The sequence below is a fragment of the Lissotriton helveticus genome, chromosome 8 (assembly GCF_964261635.1).
Source record: "Lissotriton helveticus chromosome 8, aLisHel1.1, whole genome shotgun sequence".
In the NCBI taxonomy this organism is placed as follows: Eukaryota; Metazoa; Chordata; class Amphibia; order Caudata; family Salamandridae; genus Lissotriton; species Lissotriton helveticus.
The window spans coordinates 838,759,695-838,782,415 of NC_136069.1; the positions used below are offsets into that span (position 1 = coordinate 838,759,695).

General features: G+C 43.8%; 1 protein-coding gene across 1 annotated transcript in view; it reads left to right on the top strand.

Moving 5' to 3' along the window:
- LOC144772944 (eukaryotic translation initiation factor 1A, X-chromosomal) overlaps positions 1–11,876 on the top strand; it is a 97,188-nt gene extending 85,312 nt beyond the window's left edge. Inside the window, exons 5-7 of the mRNA XM_078657646.1 lie at positions 3,693–3,774; positions 3,860–3,951; positions 9,501–11,876. Of these exons, the coding sequence (XP_078513772.1) occupies positions 3,693–3,774; positions 3,860–3,951; positions 9,501–9,506 (180 nt within the window). The 3' untranslated portion in view covers positions 9,507–11,876. The remainder of the gene's footprint in view (positions 1–3,692; positions 3,775–3,859; positions 3,952–9,500) is intronic.
- The last annotated feature ends 10,845 nt before the right edge of the window (positions 11,877–22,721 follow it).

Consider the following 22,721-nt stretch of genomic DNA (forward strand, 5'->3'; position numbering starts at 1 on the left):
AGAACTGAAGCCACGCTGCAGGGAAATTGGCGCCAAACCCGGCCTACAGACTTGAGGATTTAACAATTGTGGTGTGCTGCCATGCCTTACCACTGTGAGTGCTCCAAGAACCCAGATGCACCTCAAGGCTTTGACAAACTGCCTAAGAGCCTCCATTGAAGCAAAAGCTCTGTTCCCATGCGACAGCAGGCACTGAACAGCATACTCCGGTCTCCCCAGCGATTCCACAGCACCCGGGCCAAAAGTGGTACTGCAGTTCCGAATGGTTAAATGTGTCACTCCACCAAGTTTGGGGACACCAGGACCTACTGGAAGCATGTCTCACCAATACAGCGTTATCTGACAACGTGCACTGAGACAAGGAGTCCACACTGGATTCCAGCTGCCCAGGAAGCATGCACTGGTCGAGGGACATCGAGACCCCTGAGACACACTTTGTGAGTCGCCCAGCTGTTCTGAAATCGCCTTTCCAAGCTGCCTGCTCCTGACCACGAGGGCAACTTGACGCTGCCCGGCTGACCTAGCTGCTCTGCGCCTGACTCGCCCAGGTAATGATCCAGCTGCGTTCCCGTAGTCCTGAAGCCCTTTGTCCTGCTCCCTCAAGTGGGCTCCCTCGGAATTACCTGCAAGTTCCCTTGTGCAGTGCATTTTCAACTGGCTCTCTCTCTCAGCGTACTAGCTACTAACTACCCAGCTCCCGGACGAATCTGGGACGCTCCTGAGAATCCACTAGTTGAACATTGGACCGGTCAGTGCTAAATACCAAAGTCCAAGAGGTGAAGCTTGAAAGGTCGATTTCATATGCATTTTTTTCTTTTCAACTTTTGACTTCAATGGTGCCTAATTCCACACAAGTGATCTATTTTACAAACTACAGTCCAACACTGCTTAATGATACAATTGGTTCCATCAATCCAACCGTATCTGCAGCATGACCTGACGCAATTTGAAAAACTTCTTCTCACCCGCTTTAGGTTTAACCTCTTTCACATCATGGTTTTATTCCCCTCCCAGAATGTTTGGACATATAATATGACACCATGCCCCTGTGACTTCCCCTCAGTCCACAATTCATGTAGTTTTCTTTTGTAAATTTTATATGCCACTTCGTAAAAGGTGGATTTTACCAATTTTAAAAGTAATGAAGATTCGAAGATGCCGCCCTGCATATCTGGCGTTGCAGTTTTTGGAAAACAGCTTAGTATCAAAATCTGTGGCACATTACTTAAAGTTGTGCCTTAGGCATCGTATGAACTTATGAAAACTATAGAGATGCCTAAAACATGGACCTTAGTAAATGTTCTGTCCTTTTTTAAGAGTGAATAATTTTAACATACCATGAAATTAATGTTTTACAAATTGTTTCTTTGTGTATACTTGTACTTTTATGGCTTTCTTAATGAAAACCGAATAAAGTTGATTTGATTACAAACTATAAAAATTCATAACTTTAAAAGTACCTACTGTGCAATTAAGTTCTTGGTCTGAAATTACAGAAAATCAATTTTTGAAAATTGGTCTCTAAATGTATTCTTGTCTCATTACCTCAGAGTACAACAAATGCTCAGCATTACCCTCTGCTAAGCCGAACTGCTCGCCCACACTACCACAGATGGAGAGATAGCATTATCTACTTTTGCCTCTGTAAACCAATGAGGAATCCACTGGACTCTGGACTCTGCAGTGTACTTTGTTTTAGTACACAATATAGAGCCAGCGTCCTACAGTAATTTAAACAGACTGAATCACTACGCATCTGAACAGATCTCTGGACTGCATTGGTTCTGAGTTCTGGTTAGAACCTTCAAAGATAGTATTTTCTTCTAGCATTCCATTAAAGCACTGTGAAGTTTTATTCGTTTATTTTAGTTTTTAAATCCAGCACGATCAACTGACCAGTCACTGAGAAAGTAATCCTGTGCTATCTGAAGAAGACAGTAGCAGAAACGTTGCAGTGGAAATTAATATTTTTAGTTGAAGTAATTTATTTCTTGGATACACTAATAAAACAAATGCAACATCAAACTTTCAAAAATAAGCAATCCAATGTCTGACTAGTACACAACTTTGTCCTTGTCACATCATGGAGAGATTAGTTCATTTTGTGACTGGACACACTAATGCACAGGATCACATGCTCACATAGTGCAGGCCAGGCTCTTGCCTCCGTGTTTGGCTCTGAGGCAGGGAAACAATGGAATTCTGAGCGCTTCACCCTTGTTGGGCAGTGGTGTTTTGATACCACCAACTGACTTATTGGCAGAAAGACCTCCCCTTATCACTGCATGGCCCATTGCAATGGTGTCTGGAGCTGCCCCAGTGCCAGGTGATAGTGGTGTTTGTCTCTTTGCCAACATGTTTTCTCATGACCTGCATCGGGTTTGTTGGACTCCACATTCATTTGCGAGTACATCTCAGGTGCTTCAGTGCCACGGTCTGAGTCCGAGTAGGAACTTGGTCATTATTAAGTCCTTTAGACTTTGAGAGCTCATTGTCTGGCTAGACTTGTATGGAAGGGGAAGGGGGCTGTGGTGTCAGTTAGGAAAAGGGGTATGTTTATAAATGAAGATGAGGTAAGTAAATAGGGTGCTGGTCCTCTTCTCCATCCCCCCCTCCCCCCCAAAGTTGCTGTGCGCTCACAGTTCACTGAGTATATGCCTGTTTGATCCGGTCTGATGTGTACTGTCATGCTATCTGCTAGCCTCTTCTATGCACCTCTGAGCATGTCTTGACCTGTACAAATAAATGCACCTTAATATGTTTACTTTTTTGAAGATCTATTGCAGATTTGTTTAAAATTAAAGGAGTGTTAAATAACTTCAGTATGACAAAATGCTCTCTGTTCAGAGGACTTCAACTGTTCACTCTTGCGTAGCTGTTAGAGTCTGCCTGAGATGTACTCTCTTGAGTGCGACGCAAGCAAAGTATGGTTACCAAACTTTTTAGGGAAAATGGACAGTTGTAGCTGTATGAAGGGCACAGACCTGGGACAAACAATGTCTAGTGAAGCCCCTTTCTCCTTAATTTGTCTTTCATGGATAGACCTGCAACTGTGCTGTAGCTACGATTCTACTGGGCACTGTTGAAATGGTTGCGATTTGATGCCCCTACAAAAGGGCTGTGCTATTTGAAAATATCTTTATGAAGTAAATACCTTAGTTTGAATTTTCCACTTCACTGGTAAGAGTGAGCTTCTGGAGGTCCAAGAAACAGCTGTATATCTTTAGTTGTTAAGGCTGGTGAACTGGGGCAGTAAATTTTGGAAAACATTCTCCAATTAAACAAATAGTTTTATTTAGGGTGTAGAGAGCCACTTTTTAGGTCTTGTTTACTAGACGGCACATGTATTTTTTGTTGCTAACCCTCTTAGTTTACAGTGGGCTTAGAGCCTAATGAGTTGGATTGGCAAATAAAGGGGGAAAAAACGCCCACATCATTTTGTTGGCGCACCTCAACAAAGTAACACATTTGGCTTTTCTTCTTATCGAGCCTTACTTTTCAGCATCATGAAAGTTGTACAGTATCGTTAAAACGTTTTGACAAAGCCAGTAGGTCCCAAAGGTGCGCCAGTGCATATTCTGCATAAGGCCTCTTGTTGTAATTATTGGATAATTTAAAAATCAACTGTTAACAATTTGTGGGTATTAGCCAATGCATTTTCAGCCACATACAGATGTGTTCTTCTTTGGCAGGATAATAAGGCTGACGTCATCCTAAAATATAATGCAGATGAAGCCAGAAGCTTGAAAGCATATGGGGAACTTCCAGAACACGGTAACACACTTATCATCTTCAGCACCTAAAGTCACTTGTTATGCTTTACAAGGCATCTTTAAATGTGTTTTTTTTTTTTTAATAGCTAAAATCAATGAGACCGACACGTTTGGTCCAGGTGATGATGATGAAATCCAGTTTGATGATATTGGAGATGATGATGAAGACATTGATGATGTAAGTGATGGACGACTGTTTATCTTTTTATGCACCAACTGTGCGTACAGAAGCTTTAATTTTAAAATGCGTTATCACTTAATCTGTCTCTTGCTATCCATATTGCTTTCCAGTTTTTCGATCTTGCTTTTGTTGCCTCTTTTACTATGTCTCGCATTCTCCATGTCTCAAGCATGTTCATTTCTTGTTCTCTCACTTAAGACCAGGATAAGTAAAATTATGTTGGGCTTATTTTAAATACACACAAAGCAAATTTCTTGAGAACCCAAGATCTCATCCCCGCCCCCCCCCCCCTTCCCAAAATAAGAGGCTGAAAAATCTAGTGAAAAACATGATTTGCTTAGGTTCTGCTTGGAGTCCCAAAACTTAGATGAAATGGCTGCCTAAATCCTATCTCTAGTCTCCTGAAGTATACCCGATTTCTAGTAGGAAACATAGGTCATTTTTAAGCTTCACCTAACCCTCCTTTGACAGTATCCAATTTAGGACCTCAGACCTGTCCGTGTTGGTTGTTAAACTTGTTGCAAGGACAAAAGTTCGATTATAACCTGTACAGGTGTGCCATTCTGCCATTTTTCCTATTGGAGCCTAAGTTTCCCATGTATTTTTCATTTAGCAATAGTTTGCAGGGTCCTTAATCCGTTGGGACCCCTCAAATAACAGATAAGTGCACATCATGGTAACCCCTTTGGCGAATACTGTAAAGGGAGGCTCACCTTAGTTGCAAGAGTGTAAGCTGCCTCAAGTCCATCAGCTTGAAACGTGGGTGGTATCAGGATAGTGAATGCTATTTGGGGTCTCTAGTGGTTTCAAGTGAAGGTGCCTGCTGGCCTTCCTGGGTAAACTGAAGTCTTGCCCTTAGTATTGACAGAATCCGTTTTTAGGTCTCGCCTGAGCCAGCGCGCATGCGCTGCTCTTCAAGGCATTTAGTAAGGGCTTTTAAACTCCAAACGCTTGTGCGTATGCTTTTTTTATCACTTGCTAGTGGGCTTTGCATCTGTCTTTCTAAGAAAGACAGCACGTAATTGGCCTGCCTTCTCTGTTCTCTGGCCTAGGGTGCTCGGGAGCAAGCATCAGCGCCATCTGTTTCTAATTATCACGCACGCTAATTGGAAACAGATGGCATTCAGCCACGATCTGCCTCGTTTAAATATCGCTACTATCACTTTAAACCCAGTGTGATGATTTTCAATATCTCCTTTTTTCTTTTATTTCAGCCTGTTTTTCCAAAACTGGAGCCTCTGGTATCACGAACTACCCATCATTTATTCAGTGTGATCCAGGGCAAATTAATAATGTTACGGTGCCAAAATTGCCACCTATACTAGTCCGAACGCTATGGGATTATGCCTTAAAGTGGCCCAACCATATTTGTAGAGTGGCTATTATTCCCTTTAATGGAACTGGGTTGTGAATGCATTGCAATCCTGTATTTTGTTCAGCAGTTCAGAGCACGCCGCCTCGGGCTGAGTGCTGCAGTAACCCACCCCAGCTGTTGTCTGGCCATACCAGTCCCACTTAATGCGTAATAATGAAGTATACAAAAACGTTTGGCTGGACTGTTCCATTTGAGCCGTGTACTTTAGTGAAAACCATTTATCAGCATTGGTATAGCTCCTCGAACTGCTAGCCTGGGACTTGGCACCCTATCATTTGGTTTCGAATTCCAGGTTCCGGCTGCGTTCGTTGGAAGTGCTTTTGAGATGTCCGTGGCAAGGGCAGGTGCATCAGTGCCCATGTGTGCTTCAGCACTGAAAGAGGTCAGAGGTGGGCGGCAGGGGTACATCTGATTGGTGCAGGTGTGCATCAGTGTATCAGCGTTGTGCTGCATTTTTGTGAGCGAGCATTGAAAGGGGCATCAGGTGGTGGCCGTGTGTGCCCTGAACCCCCTGCCTGATGCATGCTTGAGGGGCTGCAGTGCAGATGCCAACGGCACGATGCTGCCCACATGCACGAGCTGAAAGCATGACTTCTCCTTCCTTGCCCCTGCCTCCCTCACCTTCTCAGTACGGACGCTACGAGAACTGCACGAGCTTGCAGCGCGTAACTCCGTCCTTACTCACTTCCGCAATTACTCACAGCGCCTGACTCAGACCTCCATTAATTGAGAAGGGCCTGCTTACTCGGAGTTCCAGGGACACTTCAGTTACTCAGCCACGCGTTAACCCCCTGTCTGCCGGCCGGCGTTCCTTCCAAAGCTTGAATGGGTCTTGGTGTTGTAGTGGAAAAATACAGCCGCTCTGCTGTGCCTGGGAGACTGTCCGGTCAGACCACGTGCACTTCACTGTAGTGTGGACAATTAAATCTACTGCATATCACAAGGGAATGCAAAGATTTGAATTGCTTTTATTTTTTTGTTGTGCAGCCTTTGTGAAGATGGTAAAGCTTTTCGAACGACCAATTCTCTGTTTAAAGAGATCTGTAGCAGAGCATCACACACAACCTTACTCTGCAGAAGTTACTCTTAGCAATAAAGGTTTCATTTATTTTTGAGGCAAAACTAAATTGTACACAGATATGCTTCCCAACAGGTGAACTTTCGGGGAAAAATCTTTACAAATGTTTTTTGGCTTGATTTATTTAGATTACAGTGAAAAGTATCTTGCCAGGTGGTGAAATGATTTTACAGTGTGGAAAAAAACTTCGATGTGGTAAAGCTGAACAGCGAAATGTAGCGCCATTTATAAAGGGCAGGAGTTGAAAACTTTGCTGCTGGAAAAAACTGCACACCTGCAACTAAATAAAACGATATTTTTTTTGTTGTTTTAAATCCTCATGTTATTTTCAAAGCAGCAAAATGTCACTTATGCCTCTCGAGCGCCGTTTACATTCAGTGTGAATGCTGTACTTTAGTAGCTACTCTGTGCATACGTTTCATTGTGCGTTTGAGAATGTCGTTGGGCACTGGCCTTGCATAACATTCGCTTTTGTAAGAAAGATGTCGTTTTACATTGAGACAAATAGTAAACCGAAAGGTCTGACGTTTTACTACTGAAAAGATTTGTATTGTGATTATAGAACTCTATTTTGTCCCTACGACTCTTAAGATTGTGTTGGAAGTGGATACTTATGTTTTTTTTCTAAGGTATGACGTAAATGAGGGTATAGTTTCAGTCCCCCTCATACCTGCCTAAATGTATAGCTTGCACTCTGCCTTCCCACGTGCACCATCGCAGAAGGCATGACTGTGCAATATAGTCATGACATAAGTGTTAAAAATATTTTTGATATTGCACAATATTTTAAAGAAACTGCAATCCTTGTCAGTTTTTTTTAAGTTGCAAATGTTTTTGGTTATGTGCTTTCAAAATAACACGGACTATCTTTCTTCTATGCTTCTGCATGCTTGTGCGTACTATAAGGGAGTATTCTGCAATCAAATAAATAGCCACAATTTGGTATATTTTGGAAACTTATACACATTTTATATTGGAAACGCTGTCCTTAATGCAAGTTCACCTTATGGCTCTTTCTTCTGTTTCCTATTCGGCTCACCCTGACTTTAAAGGCTTTGTGTTAATGAACTAGATATACCAGTTTAAATTCTTTGCAGCAGACCGTTATTTCCCACAGCCATACAGTGGCACTAAACTGGCAGCCAAACTTGCAGTAGGGGTTTTTAGCTTACTTGTCCTGTGGACAAAATCAACATGCAAATTTGCTCTTGACATCAAACAATATGTCCTGGGAGTCTGTGATGAGAATTCAATGCCCCCTTGCCTTTAGCTGTCAGTGGCCCGCGCTGGCCATGCTGTCTCCATTTACACCGGCCAGCCGGTACAGGATTTGCTCCATGAAAACCACCTACATTTTGTCTTCCCTAGACAGTCTAATTACTAAAGCTCCAATCTGAACTGTCTTTGTAGCCACTCCCCTGGGAGGAAAGAAGTGCCTGAAGCTTTAGGTCCAAAAGAACAACTCCTGGTCCTTTTGGGTGGGCAGCAGATGCACGAGTGAGAGCGATTGAGTATCTCTTTGGTGTCCCAGGATCTGTTGTGCCCAGCCATGCTGGCTTGTCACCAGTCCTCTGACTGTCTCACCAGTACGGGTCTGGAAACAGTGTCCAGTGTTTCCCTTATTGCTCATAGCTGCTCATTGCTCTTTGCACCTGTGTCAATAACTATATGGCAGTGGTCTTTAATTTTTAATGTCTACAGCCCACTTCCCCCTGAGAACTTAATCGTGGGAGCCTATAAAATCAGTTTTTTTGGTTTTCACCCTAACGTTCCAATACATATTGCAGCAGTAGTGCTTTTCAATGTACCAAAATGAATATAAGCAACATAAGTAATTCATACACCTGTTATTTGGGATCTCTAGGTAACCGCATTTTAAGAGTAGTCCAAAAGCGATGTGAAATGTTTGTTTTCTTACAATAAACCCATTTGTGACATTAAAAGGTATTGCTGGTGAAGGCGCTAAAATGTGTGAATGATTTTAGCGCACAAGAAATTAATTAATCCCGCTGGCAGTTGGCTCCATGTCACCTGTGACACAACCGCAGTCTGCTTCTTAGCTGAAGCATTTGTTTTGCTAAGATTTATGAGCCCATACTAACCATGTTAAATGTCAGCTACAAATCTCCAAATGCTATGCACTGGTGGCTTAAATACAGGACAGATTGAAGGTGTTGTGCTAAACAAGACTACTTGACAGCTATAGACATATGGAACATTTTTTACTTTGCACATTTAAAAGGGATAACTGACCAAAAGTGCAAATACAGGATTGCCAACATGAATACATTTCACCATATTCTGTCGACTGTGTGATCCTTTATCAAAATTGGGGTGAGGTGTTTGGGGTCAATTTATAGGCCTTCCTTTGATACCTACTATCAGCTGGAACATGAATGTCAGACGATGTACTGGTTGCACATTAAAGTTCAGCTTACAGCAGCACTGTTTAATCACATTACAGTACTACTTTTTAGCTTCTCTGCATTGTTAGAACAGGTTTAGTGCTACTGTCTGCTAGTACCTGGTGCCCTCCCTGTCCTCTATCAGATTACGCCCCTCTCATCTCCCCACCACTACTATGTCCCTCCCGGAGTGCCTACCCCACAGACTGAAGACCACTGCTATGCGTTGGCACTCTAGGTTCACAGACTACTTCAGCAATTCTTCTGGTTCCCTGTGTGGCGTGCTATTCCACTTTCCATTGACACAAAGTTGCCCCTGGCTACCTCTGCAGTTCTTCTGTTTTCCCCTGTGGCAAAAACAACCAGCCACAAGCTTAGAAAGCTGACTGGATAGCAAGAGGCTGGAGCATTTCTGTCATCCATTCCACGTCCCGAATAAATAGTTTAAAATTAGAACCATTTTGGCTAACTCTTGAAGGGAGTTGCGACTCGTGATGACTTGTGCGTCCCGGTACATTACCTTTGTAGATTGATATATGTACATCTTATGGAAATTTGTGTACATGTCATTGTGATTTATTCAAAATAAAGTTTTTTTTTTTTTTAAATCTCACTGCTGCATACTTTCAGAATGTTCATTTAATGTAGTTGAAGCCTTTTTTCATGTTTTCCCCTTCTCCTTCCACAGATCTAAATCGAGCACATATTCCATTCCAGTGATTCTGCAGTGTTGATTTTTGGCAAAGTCCTCCCCTTGAGAAGACTGCTTTATTGCTCCATAAAAGTCAAGTTTTCAATATTTCTTTTAATGTATTTAAATTTTTTCGAAGAGGCCGGCTCAAACTGGATAACATGAAAGCCAGAACATCTATGAACTATGTTTTTGTTTTTTTTACCGATTAAAAACACTTGCATCGGGATTGGAGTTGTTTTCTGCAGTGTGGATCTTTGAATTTCATGCTCACCCCAATAGATTTCCTGTATGCCGGTGGTTTCGAATAACTTTTTTGCCTAATTATGGAAATCCTTATAAGATGGTGTCTAGCTATAGCCACAGTGTTGCTCCCCCTGCTCAGTTAATTTATATAGTTTTCTTTTTTTATGGTTGACATCTTCACTGACCAACATATGGCGCTGCTATTTTAGTCTTTTGTGGCTATTTTTATACACTTTTGAAAATAAAGTTTCTTTTAAAGGATTACATCTTTTGTTGCGACCTGAAGGACCTTGGTCCCAATTTTGCCTTTATTAAAAGCTAGTACATTTGCTGCTGAACAAGTGCAGTAGATAGTTTTGAGTGGTGCCCAATTTACTGAATATAACCGGTTGTAGATCATTTTTTGTACTACAATCTTGGAGCAGGTTTTGTTTTTAACTGGGTGGGTGAATTTATTTGTTGCCTATTTTTTTGATGTGTTGAACTGAACCTAGAAGGATATTTTTACAGTATACAGAAGTTTAAAATAAATATTACTTTTATAGTACATATAGACTTTGACCCTGGGCAAAATAGAAACACGTTTTTTACTTTGCACCTGTTGCTCACTAACGTGAATTAACACGTAATCTAGATCTTGCGAGCAAGGTAAATCTGCATCTTCATTATTAGTCTCTGGTAACCTCAGCCTCTCGTGCATTTTAACCAAGGCCAAATGTGGACCGCAAAATAACCCTCAGATCTTCACCCTTCCAACTGGCTCCTATGCTGGTAAAATATGCTTGCATTATCTCATGAATAGAGTTTGGAAACCAACTTTGGGAACTGTTCGAAACTTTCTCCAGCAAAGATTCTATTAAAATGTTGATCTATTTGATGCCTGAATAACTAATTTGCTATCCAATCTGAACAGTTTTGTGCTAAAAATAATGGAACTAATTCCAGCGCTATACAGCAGACATGTTTATAATGTTTTTATTTTTATTTGCCCAAAATCTAATGCATGCTGACCATTGCGTTTCAAAATAGGTCTAGCAAGTTACAATTTCACAATGTAATTATAGTCTGGCAGCTAAAAAGCTTGTCTAGATATTTAAGCAGTAACAATTCAACAACCGAAATTTGCTATAGATTCTTACCACGGCCTATTGCTGTATATTGACATAGCTTAAGAACTTGGGGAAGTCTCCTTCATCTTTCCAGTAAAGAGGTGATTTGAAGTGTTGGTGTATGCCTGGTGGTAGTGATTATTACATACTCTGCATGAGCTTGCCACCTACGTTCTTGGGTGAAGGGTTCTTCCAACATATTTGATTCGCTTGTTGCACGCTAGAGAAGACAGAATTGCTCCCGAATACTTTAACTAGGTTGGTATCCTTCTCCACCTTTTTAATGTCTTTATCTAAATTGGTGCACCCTTTTGTCATCCGCTGCAGACCACTTTTATATTGATAAATAACATTAGCCGTAGATCGTAATAAACAGTCCATGTTCAGAAATGAATGATGGACAAAATGCACTTTTTCCTACTGGTCTGCTTAATTCTTTTTACACCATCAGTCAATTAGCTTGATAGAGAACCTGAAGTGTAATGCTACTACTTCTATTTAATGCAGGCAGTCAGAGTCGTTGCAATCTTCATTTAGCTTATTTTAACAACTTCCAAAAATAATTTGTTGTAAAGAATGTAATTCCATGCTTATAAGCTTTGAGGCTCGTAGGCCCCCCCGCCTATGTTGCTGGGCCATGCACCAACCAGTCTTTAACTGCTTCTGAAATTGTGCAGTGGGCCTAGACTTAAGAGAAAGTTTTCAGGATTTACACTGTTAAATAGTGAATAAATACATCGAAATGTAAACTGTGGTTAAGACCTCAATCTAAGATGCATGGTTTAATGTTATGTCCTTCACCCCACGAAACCCTTGAAGGGATATTGTAGTTACTGCGGGTCTTAACATTGAATGTTACTATAAATTGCCAATATCCGCACACTGTTGAAGCGAGAATACTCTTAACTTGGCCCAATAAGTTGATATCCTGGATAATGGGAAAACAAAACAAATCTTTGAATGATTGATGTGACTGCAAAACCTCAAATAAAGACTATTGTCATGTTTATCTATTCAATACAGGCTCTGTTTTGTTCAAGCTTTGTTGCATGAGTGAATTTTTCCTTCATTTATTCTGTTACAGGGTAAAAGGTGTCTAAGAAACTTGGTATTGATTTCAGGTACTAAGTGTGGCGCCCTACTATACACATGCGTTGCCTATTATGACAACCGATTTCTCTTGTTTGGAGCAGATTCACAAGTGAAGTGTGTGTATACCTAAAATTCGTAGAGCTATACTGTTTTTTTGATTCCTTCAATTAGTCCTGTACAGTCCAGGCTACTAATTTCAGCTTCCTGGTGTATGCCTCTGTCCTAATCCCTACTACAGACGGTCAGGTAAAAAAAAAAGTCCTGCTGTACGTTTCATTGACAAATGGGTTATTTTGAAGCGCATTCTGTCCCTCGTTGCATTACTGAAACAGCTGATCAAAGGGCATATGGCAGTCCTAAAAAAATTGCATTCGCAAACTGTAAAAGCATTCTCGCAGACATCTACAGCCCCAAAACACACACCAATGACTTTGTGACCTTGATTCCGCCACTGTTGTGTTTCTATCTAGGACCCTAATTCGATATTCCCGATTTATGCCCTTATGTAGCTATAATAAATAATATCCTTATAAAGGCATAAGAATCATATCCATATTTAGTAATAGCCCATGCAGTCCAAATACGGCAAGGCTACTTCCCTAGACTCCTAGAAAGTACAACGCGTTCTTTAGACAAACCAAACCTCCAGCAACCTGGGAAATCCCCATGCTTCTGTTTTGATTTGTCCTAGAACTCCTGCGAGCACTGAAAGAATGGCCAGTTCTTAGTGACATCTTTATTGACGTCTTATGTCCAACCTTACGTCAAACCCGGCACCTTTCAGGTATAAATATACCAACGTTGCCTTAAGCAAACACACGGTGGTTTGGAGCAGAGCGGCTATCTACTTGCCCGAGAGCCCAGCTGATGCGAGAGCCCACGGACGCCGCCCTTCCCTTTGGACGCACTGAGAAAGACGCTGTCTTTTTCTCCAGCCGAGAAAATCCAGCTCCGGTGTTTCCAGCCGCCCTCGCGGGTTGCTGGGATATCGAGTTCTGAGAAAGAGATACCAGACCTCCTGCTTTCTATTACCCAGGTACGGAGCTGACTAAACCCTTAAAGAGAATTCTTGATTCAGATTCCTTGGCAAAACCAACTTAACTTAAACTGCTACTTACTCCTTCCCACGAATTAGGCTTAGGTCAGGTACACCGGGGTAGGCGTATCTAGAAGCACCAGTTGAGTACGTTAGTCAATGTTTTTATGTGTGAATATATTTTATCCATTTTAAAGTATCATATTGCTAAGAAACCATATCAATGCTTTTACAGTATTTCATAATACTCCTTTTACTGTACTCACTTTACTTTATGATAAGTATTGCAATTATGGCAATTCATTTCTCTTGCATGAGAAAGAAGACTGCTCAATAAATAACACCTTTTATTGAAAACGCCCGTCTCTCTATTTCTCTGCACTCTGGTGAAACTAAGTATGCACAATTGCCTGAGTGAAATAGCGTTCTATTGTTTTCACACGACTCTAGAGATACACTCTTATTCTGAGGGAGCAAAGTTGTCATGTTTTATGGTTGTCAGAAGCTAATCCCTTCTTGTCTATCCAGGGAAGTTAAACTCCTCCTTTACTCGAAAAAGTTTCTAGTGACCTCTGAGCTAGCTGGCAAAACTAATTAAGTCTAATATAGTCAGTAGAGACCTAGTCGACCTCAGTCCTACGTCTACACTGCTGGTTATATTATTCCAATGCGCAGAGCCTATTGGGAATATAGGAACTACACTACACCACTTCCGACAGACTGTTATTGCACAACTACTTTGGGACCAGTCTTAATGCTGGGGCGCACTTCTAGACAACCAAATGGATTGCAATGCCGTGCTAATGCAGGAACTATGCAAATACCATAACACAGCCCTACTTAAAGTAGATGTAAGCTGAGCGGTGCGGTTAGCGAATGGAGAAAAATACATTGGATACACTAAAGTCCTTGCTTTTATTAGTATTGTCCCTGCAACTTCTATCGCACCTGCTTGCCTGCTACAAACATCCGTCTTCAGAAAATCACCCCCACATGGTCCTGGAATTCACCAGCTGCGATTCAGATTGCCATAGCTTTTAGAATTTGCGCTTGTGCTGGGGAGGGGTGTGTGTGTGTGTGTGTGTGTGTATGTATATGTATGTATGTATGTGTATATATATATATATATATATATATATATATATATATATATATATATATACCATTTTTTTGGGGGCATTAGCATGAGCTGCTTGCTCAAACATATTTTGACTCTTAAATTAGTTTGTTCTTTACAATTTCAGTAGTTGAGCAACCTTTTGATCCTGTCCAATTTTTTTTATACACACATATATTTTGTGTATATATATCAACAACACCTTCAACCTTCAAAGAAGTGCACCAACACGTAGCAAAGTTGCGTTTCAAATTTCATTTAATGGTGAGACAGCACGAAGCTGGGCAGTAGTTAATCCCAACGTTTCTGCTCTAATCAAGCCTTGATCACGGGAGGCAGTCTAATTTTCTAAGCAGCCCATGTGATTTCCCATTTTATCTAATTTGCATGTGCTGTATTTTTATTAAGAGCGCGCAAAGGGAAAGTCTTTAAATTGTAAAGGTGCAACAGCGCTGTCTTTCCTTCTTTACAGATGACAAGTTTTGCGCACACTTCTTTATTGAATGGTTTCCCTTGCGCTTGTAAGCCAAATCCACCAGCTCCCACAGTTTGTAATTTTAGTCTCACTCACTGCTCTGAAACACTCCGCCAGCCAGCAGTCCCGGAAAGATTTCCTCTGCTTCCAACTTGCCACACACGGCCAACACTTTAACTGGGGTCAAGCTTCTATTATCCAAGAGCCACCAACTAGCTTTAGACCTACTTCACGTTTATTTATTTTGAAAGTTTTATATAGCGCGGACAAGATCCTTGCAGATATCAGAGCGCTTTACAAAGAGAAGTACATGAGGGAGCATGGTTAAACAGATAAATCAATAGGTCCATGAGTACAAATTGGTGGCGACTAAGCCCAACATGAGTACAAAGTAGTACAACTAGGTGGTTACAAAGCTAAACATGTGAGTAATAGACGGTTAAATACAAATAATCAAAAGGGTCAAACATGTAGTATAGCTCGGTGCAGAGTACTAACAGTGATCAAGATAGTAGTTCAGGTGTATTTAGCCATGAGGATAGCTTTTACTTCATTTTTGGGTTTCGCCTGCCGAAGGCTGCGCTCTGCGCAGCTTTTCGGCGCAGGCGAAATCCTTTGTTAACTATAAGTGCTTCGGGAACGTCCCCCGGCTCCCATTGGCTAGCTCCATAAATGGAGGCTAGCCATTGGGTGCCGGATCTGTTCGTCAAGGCCGGACCAGATTCGGGGGCGTTCCCGAGAATTTTTCTCTTTTGCCCACGTCATGCGGCGGTGGGCGGGGCTTTTTTTTTGGCTGGTTGAGGTTTTTTTTTTGCCATTTGGCGGCCGACCGCCGGCCGAGGAAGTCCAGGATTGATTGACCCCTATGGCCCCACTGCTCCGCACCAGGATTCTCCTATGGAGTATACCCGTCTTGTGGGGTTATGTGTTCAGTCAGATACCTTCTTTATTAAGGCACATTAGTCCGGCGTTTTTCCTTCACCCGGTATAGAGGCAGGCAGTCAGTCATTCTTTAATTTTTTCATTTGATGGAACGATACTGCGCATGCGCAGCGTCTCCTTCACGACTTGCGGCAGCCACTCTGCACTCTCACTGAACACTGCTCACCACTTCCCGATCCCGGAAATGGAGCACACCACACCCGGCGCCATGAGATTTGCGGCATACTTATAGAAGGACGAACACCGTCAATGTAAGGCAGCCGCTGGAAGGGGTAGGTGCAGATGCACGAGCATCCTGCTAGAACCATGAGTAAAACTCCCCCATTAGGGGGACGAATGCGTGGTATCACTGACAGTATCTACCTACAGAGATGCTTGTATGTATGTACCTCGCCGTGTTTATCGATCGGGCGGGGGCTCACTTCGGGGGCCGCTGCTCTAATGATGGTGATTAATCTCCTCAGTTTGTCTCCGGGCACGATCACCCCCACCTCCCCCCTCCGGGGTGAGTCAGACGGGCTGGGAGGAGAGCGTTACAAGGGGATGCCTCGGAGGTTACTTGAATGACGGGGGCGGGAGCGGGTCTAAAGAAGCAGCGGTCATCTGCTTACTCCAGCCCCCAGCCAAATTCAATACTCGTGTTTAATTGCACTGACCTCCTTTCCCCGAGCGCCGAGGGAGGGGGCGGCCTCCTTCCGCTGCACATGGCGTGGGGGGTGTTCATGCAGGGCTCTGGCACACGGGGACGCCCGCCCGCAAATAAAAATTATTCGGCTCCTCAGACGGGAGACAACCGATTTTTAACAAGGTTAGACGGAGGCTAATGGGACGTGCTAATTCCTCCTACTTCTCCAGACCTCTCTGCCGCCTCTCCCCCTCCTTCCCCCAACCCCCCTCTCTCTTCGAGAAGACTGATCGGGAAGTGGTGTAATGGGTCTTAACGCTAGCTCTACATTTTTTCGCTGCTTTCTGAGAGCTCATTTTCCTAAAGTGTTTTTTGGTTTCGCCTGCGTGAACCCTGCCAGCATTATCACCTGCAACATACAAATGACCTGAAATGCGAAGAAAAAAATAATAATAAAAAAATTAACACAACAGAGCCATGATGCAGAAACTGAATGCTGTGCGGCAACGAAGGGCATGGGGTGTTTCTCGTCACCGCCACCCGGGCCAATAGCAGGCAAAGCAGCAGGCGGCGTCAACATACTGTATAGCTCTATGGATGTATATATGTGTATATTCATGACGTAGACGCCGGGGGCGTGGGCGGGAAAGACGAGAGGGCGGGGGTCTGTCATGTATTTACTTTGGCAATACTTGTCTGACTTGTCGTGCCAATAAAGTAGATTGTATCATGTTGTGAAGGATGGGCGGGCAGAGGAGAAAAAAGGGGAGGAGGCAGGGAGGGTAGAGGAGTAGAGAGGGCAGAAAGGGGGCGGCAGGGCAGTGCAGGGGAGGAAAAGAAGGAAGGAGGAGGGCAGAAAGAAGGGGAGAGGCGGCCACGAGAGGGAGACAGACAGGGGAGGTTGGAATGAATTGCTCTTCTTGCCAGCTGGAAGGCTCGGCTCCCTGAAAGTTTTCTCGGTGTCCTTTCGCTTGTCTTCTATCGGAGCGGACCCTCAAGGTGACATCTGGCCCGCCCCACCGGCTCTGCGGCAGTGCACACGCCCCTTAGCCCCGGCACTGACCTGCCAGTCGGGCTCCCCGAATGTGGCTCGAGCGCTGTGCCCGGCTTCCCACCTGCTCTCCCGGGTCCGAAGGCGCCTCAAAGCCTTGTTCATCTAGGCTGCATCACATTGTTGCCAGGCTTCAAACCTCCGATTGGCACAAGTCTTACTGTATTTAACCAGCTTGTCTTGCTTTTGCCCAGTTCTTCTCTTAGATACTTTATTCTCTGCGTGGGTTTATTTCGGGTGACGCGCGCTGCTGCGTATCTCCCCTCGTAGCTTGGACCAGTCCGTGGGTTGCAGGTTATATATTTTTTTAATAGAATTTCTGTTCTGACTGCCACCGACCCTCCGTTTTCTTTAAACTGGATTTATTTCAAAGATTTCCGGTGGAATGCACGTTCGCTAATCGCCACCCTCAGCCCCTGGCACGGAGCGTCCCAGGGAGTGCCCGGACCTCCTCGTCGCTTCAGTGGATATCAGTCTGGGGCGGGAAGGCTGGCTGCAGTGCTATGGAGTGCTAGAGAGTGCCTAGAGAGTGCAGAGGGACTAGTGAGTGCTAGAGAGTGCAGAGTGCTAGGGAGTGCTAGAGAGTGCAGAGTGACTAGTGAGTGCTAGGGAGTGCTAGAGAGAGCAGAGTGACTAGGGAGTGCTAGAGTGTGCAGAGTGACTAGGGAGTGCTAGGGAGTGCTAGAGAATGCAGAGTGACTAGTGAGTGCTAGGGAGTGCTAGGGACTGCAGAGAGACTGCTAGGGAGTGCAGAGTGACTGCAGAATGCTAGGGAGTGCAGAGTGGCTGCCGAGATTAACCTAATGGCAATGTAAATGACAATGCCATTTATTTATCTGTTTTCAAAACCAACACATAAATACAAATTTTGTCATTTACAATGCCAATAGCTCTAACTTTTCCAAAGGCGAAACCATTGCATTGTAAATGCTTGTTAAAGAGTGTGGTGGACGAGATAAGCCTGGTTTCGGTCGGGAGAGAGTTCCAGATCCTAGGCGCCATTCCCGAGAAGGAGCGCTTATATGTTTTTTCCTTCCGGAATCTTCGAGGTTTCAACAGAAGATTGTTTTTGCCTCTGGTGTTTCTAGTTCCTCCAGAGTGTCAGTTTCTGAGCGAGGTATCCGGGTGAGTTTAGATGTACCGCCTTGTGTGTCATGCAGGCGATTTTCAGATGTATTCTAGCTTCAAATGGCAGCCAGTTCAGGGATTTCAGGTCAGGAGTAATATGGGAGTGTTTTTTTGACCCAGTGATGAGTCTCGCTGCAGCGTTTAGAGAGGCTCTTAGGGGTGCGGTTGTAGTTAGGGGGAGTCCGCAGAGGGCGATGCTGCCGTATTCTATTCGAGGGATGACTAGTGCTTGTACTGCCGTTTGGAAGTCTTTGGCTGGGAGGTAGGGTTTAAGTTTCCTCAGAGTGTTGATCTGGAAGTTTGCTCCCTTTGTTGCCTTGCTGATATGTTGCTGCATGTTCAGATTGGTGTCGAGTGTTATGCCTAGGGATTTTGCTGAGTCCACAATGGTGGGTTGGACATTGAGTGCAGTTAGGTCTTTAAGCCAAATTTGAGTGGTGGAGACCTTCGCTGGAGGTGAGATCAGAAGAAACTCTGTTTTCAAGGCATTGAGTTTGAGATGATTGTCGGCCAGCCATGATTGGGTGCTTCTGATCGTTGAGTTCAGGAGCAAGATGTCCTTGGGGGACTGTAATTTGAGATAAAGCTGGGTGTCATCTGCGTACATGTGAAAGTGTACATTGGATGCTTGTAGCAAGGTAGTGAGCGGTTCCATGACTAGGTTGAACAGAGTTGGGGATAGAGAGGATCCTTGGGGGACACCTAGCGTTACGGGTATTGGCGAGGACATCATGTTGTTGCTCTTGAATTTCTGCGACCTGTTGTGAAGAAAGGAGGTGAACCACTTGAGAACAGTTCCAGATAAGCCCATTCTTGTGTTTAGAAGCTCTAGTAGATTCTCATGTTTAACAGTATCAAATGCTGAAGAGAGATCAAGGAGGATGAGGAGGCAGGTGTCGTTTTGGTCTAGCATTTGAAGTGCGTCGTCAATTATGTGAGTCATAGCCGTTTCTGTACTGTGCCCTGCTCGGAAGCCTGACTGGTGCGGGTCGAGGAGATCAAATTGTTCAATGTGTTTAGTCAACTGTAGTTGTGTGCATTTTTCCAGCAGTTTGGCGAGAGTGGGAATATTGGTGATGGGACGGTAATTGTTGAGATCAGAGGGGTCGGCTGTAGGTTTCTTTAGGAGAGGTGTGACCTGACCAACTTTTAGTGAGTCAGGTATGCTTCCTTGTTGGAGAGAGCTGTTGATAATTTTAGTCCAGAGAGGGATAAGCAAGGGTGTAAAGTCTTTTACTGCTGCAGCAGGGAGGGGGTCCGTGAGGTGATTGGATGGTTTCAGGGTGCTGAGCAGTTTGCCATTTATTCCAATGTCAGCAAGAGACGGGGTAGATGTTTTTTTGGAACATAGTGATTAATGAATTTAAAAAGCTAAGTGTCCAATTGAATGAGAGAAGTAAGGAATAAATTTAGCATTGCAAAACATAAGGAATATCCGGCTTAAATAAAAAAATTAAGAAAATAACTATCATGCGGAATGCAGATAAGGGAGGAAATATAGTCCTCTGGGATACGCAGAAGTATTTATTAGAAGCCTACAAACAACTTGATGATAAAAAATGTTATGTAAGGGTGGAAGAAAAACACATGACTGCAAGTAATACTAGCTACAATGTGAAGTTAAAATGTTGGTATGAACAAAGGCTACTCAATCATGATGAATATACATTTCTTGCAATTGATCAAACAGTTACACCTGTTTTCTATCTAATCCCAAAAGTCCATAAAAATATCACAGACCCACCAGGGCGCCTGATTATTTCTGCATTGGGGAGTGGCCTGGAAAATTCTTCTAAGTATGTTGTTCATTTTTAGGTCTTGTATAGGGCAGCTCATGCACTGCCTCTACGAGGCATTGTCATTTGTATGTTGCGAAACTTGCTGGTAGTTTCTCCTTTCACTTGCTATTTAACTCTTGCATTTATTTTGTTAGCGGGCTTTTGGTTGGTTTGTGAGTCGATGTGTCACTTCCGTTTTGCTTCCTTCTTGCAGGAAGCAGCACCGACCAACTACAGTTTTGTTCCGCTGCTCGGCTTTATCTACTGATGTAGGGACTACTTCCTTGTTTATTTTTTTTCCACCGCCGCTCAGCACCAGATGCTGTGCTAACAGTAGACCAACTGCACTGGGCTGGCTATAAATAACTTTGGTTCTTCAACCCTGCCTCCTCCGTGGCCTAGCCGAAAATGCATTAGTGTTCATTTAAAAAAATAAAATGACGTGCCAAGGGTGTTATTTATGTTTATTTTCGCCAATTATATTACATCGCGTTGCAAGCAAACCCCTTACTGCTACTGAATAAATACCCCTGCAGTTGCTATCCCGGACTGCCGCTGCTCCCAGTTCTTCTCCCTATCCCAAGCACCCTCGCGCTGCCCCTCCAGCCCAGACAATGGGAGCAATAGTGATGAGACTGACTAGCAAACGTGTCTGCTCCGTCCGTTTGTGTACTGCTTCTTCTCCCTGTATGCAGCTTATAGCGTCTTCTTCAAGCCCAAAGGCAGAGGAAAGGTATGAAGACTTTTTCCAGTGTCGCAAAACAGAAGTCCTATAAACACCCAGAGAAATATTTACAAAATGCCCGCTTTAAATCTGAAAATTTAAATGTCCTCGGGGCACGCCACTGTTTGTTTACCTAACACGTCCTGTGCACTGCCCTCCCCCTGACACCTCCTCCCGTGGCACTCCACTTTTCATCTTTAATTATGGCAACCCGTGCTGTGACATCCCCTGTCACCATCTCCTACTGCATGACAATCTTTATTTTTAAATACGGCAGCCTGTGGTGCTCTCCCTCCACTGCCACTTCCCATAGAAGGCCAGTGCACTGGGCTGGATATAAATAACTTTGGTTCTTCAACCCCGCCTCCTCCGTGGCCTAGCTATACCTGCTTAGCGTCCATTAAAAAAAAAATGACGCTCCAAGGGTGTTGACGTATTTATTTTCACCAATTCAAGCAAACTCCTTACTGCTGCAGAATAAGTACCGCTGTGGTTGCTATCCCGGACTGCTGCTGCTGGATTAGGCCTTGCACATTTCGATTTTGCATTTCTAGTGTTTTTGTGTAAGCTGCAGGATGTGTTGGCAGCTCTTTGGATGAACGTGCTTTATTTTCCAATTTGGCTTTAGTTCCATGGCTGAAACTGCTTTTATTTTTGGTTTGTGAAAAAAGGGGTGGTTCCGTTGCGAACGGACTATTGTTTTTAGGTCTCGCCTTTTACATTCCGCAGGAATGGATTGGAGAGGAGAGAATTCTAGTGGTCAAAATACTAGTCAAACTATGGTTTTTTCGGTGCGGTTTTCTTCGAGTTCACATGGCCACAGGCACGCGCTTTTGGGCCATAAACTTTTTTTTCACGAGCTTTTGTTGTTTTTCATTGGCTCTTCACTTTGTCCACGCCTCATTGAAGCTGCTCCCTCCGCCCACCTTCTCTCTGTCCTGCGCGTGCCTCTTGCTTATCTCACCGTAGCACGACAACATTCAGACGTGCACTCTTTCCAAGCATACCCCCCTGCATTTCACTCGCGGAAACACGCACACCAAACACAAACAGCCTACAGGGAGCATAAGACCAGCACACGTGGTAGTAATAAACTATACAGAGTCCAGCTGCTGCGCACCAAATTCGATCTTTTGGGACTCGCATGTAGCTTAAGTTACGAGCAAAATGGCTACCGGTGTTCATCCAGCCTATCAGTGCCACGCATCGAAAGCCCCCGTGTTCCTATTACCCAGAAGCCCAGCACCATAGAGAGACACAGGACAGCTGGCACTCTCCTAGATGTCCATGCTCTACAAATCGGGACACTAACGATAAATGTATTTTTGGTCAGAGGTGTTAAAACACCCTTTTGTGTCTGCAAATAAATAATCATTTTGGGACAGAAATAACAAGGAACACCAATCCATGCAGTTATTCAAGGACAGAGGTCTGAGGATAACTAGCACAAAGACCGGTATAGACTGTGACCAGCACAACTGCAAAAATGATTCACGCACGGCAACACGCACACGTCGACAACATTCAGACGTGCACTCTTTCCAAGCATACCCCCCCCCGGCTTTTCACTCGCGGAAACACGCACACCAAACACAAACAGCCCACAGGGAGCATAAGACCAGCACACGTGGTAGTAATAAACTATACAGAGTCCAGCCGCTGCGCACCAAATTCGATCTTTTGGGACTCGCATGTAGCTTACGTTACGAGCAAGATGGCTACCGGCGTTCATCCAGCCTATCAGTGCCACGCATCGAAAGCCCCCGTGTCCCTATTACCCAGAAGCCCAGCACCATAGAGACACAGGACAGCTGGCATTCTCCTAGATGTCCATGCTCTATCCGCACCACCACAAATTCGATCTTTTGGGACTCACATGTAGCTTACGTTACGAG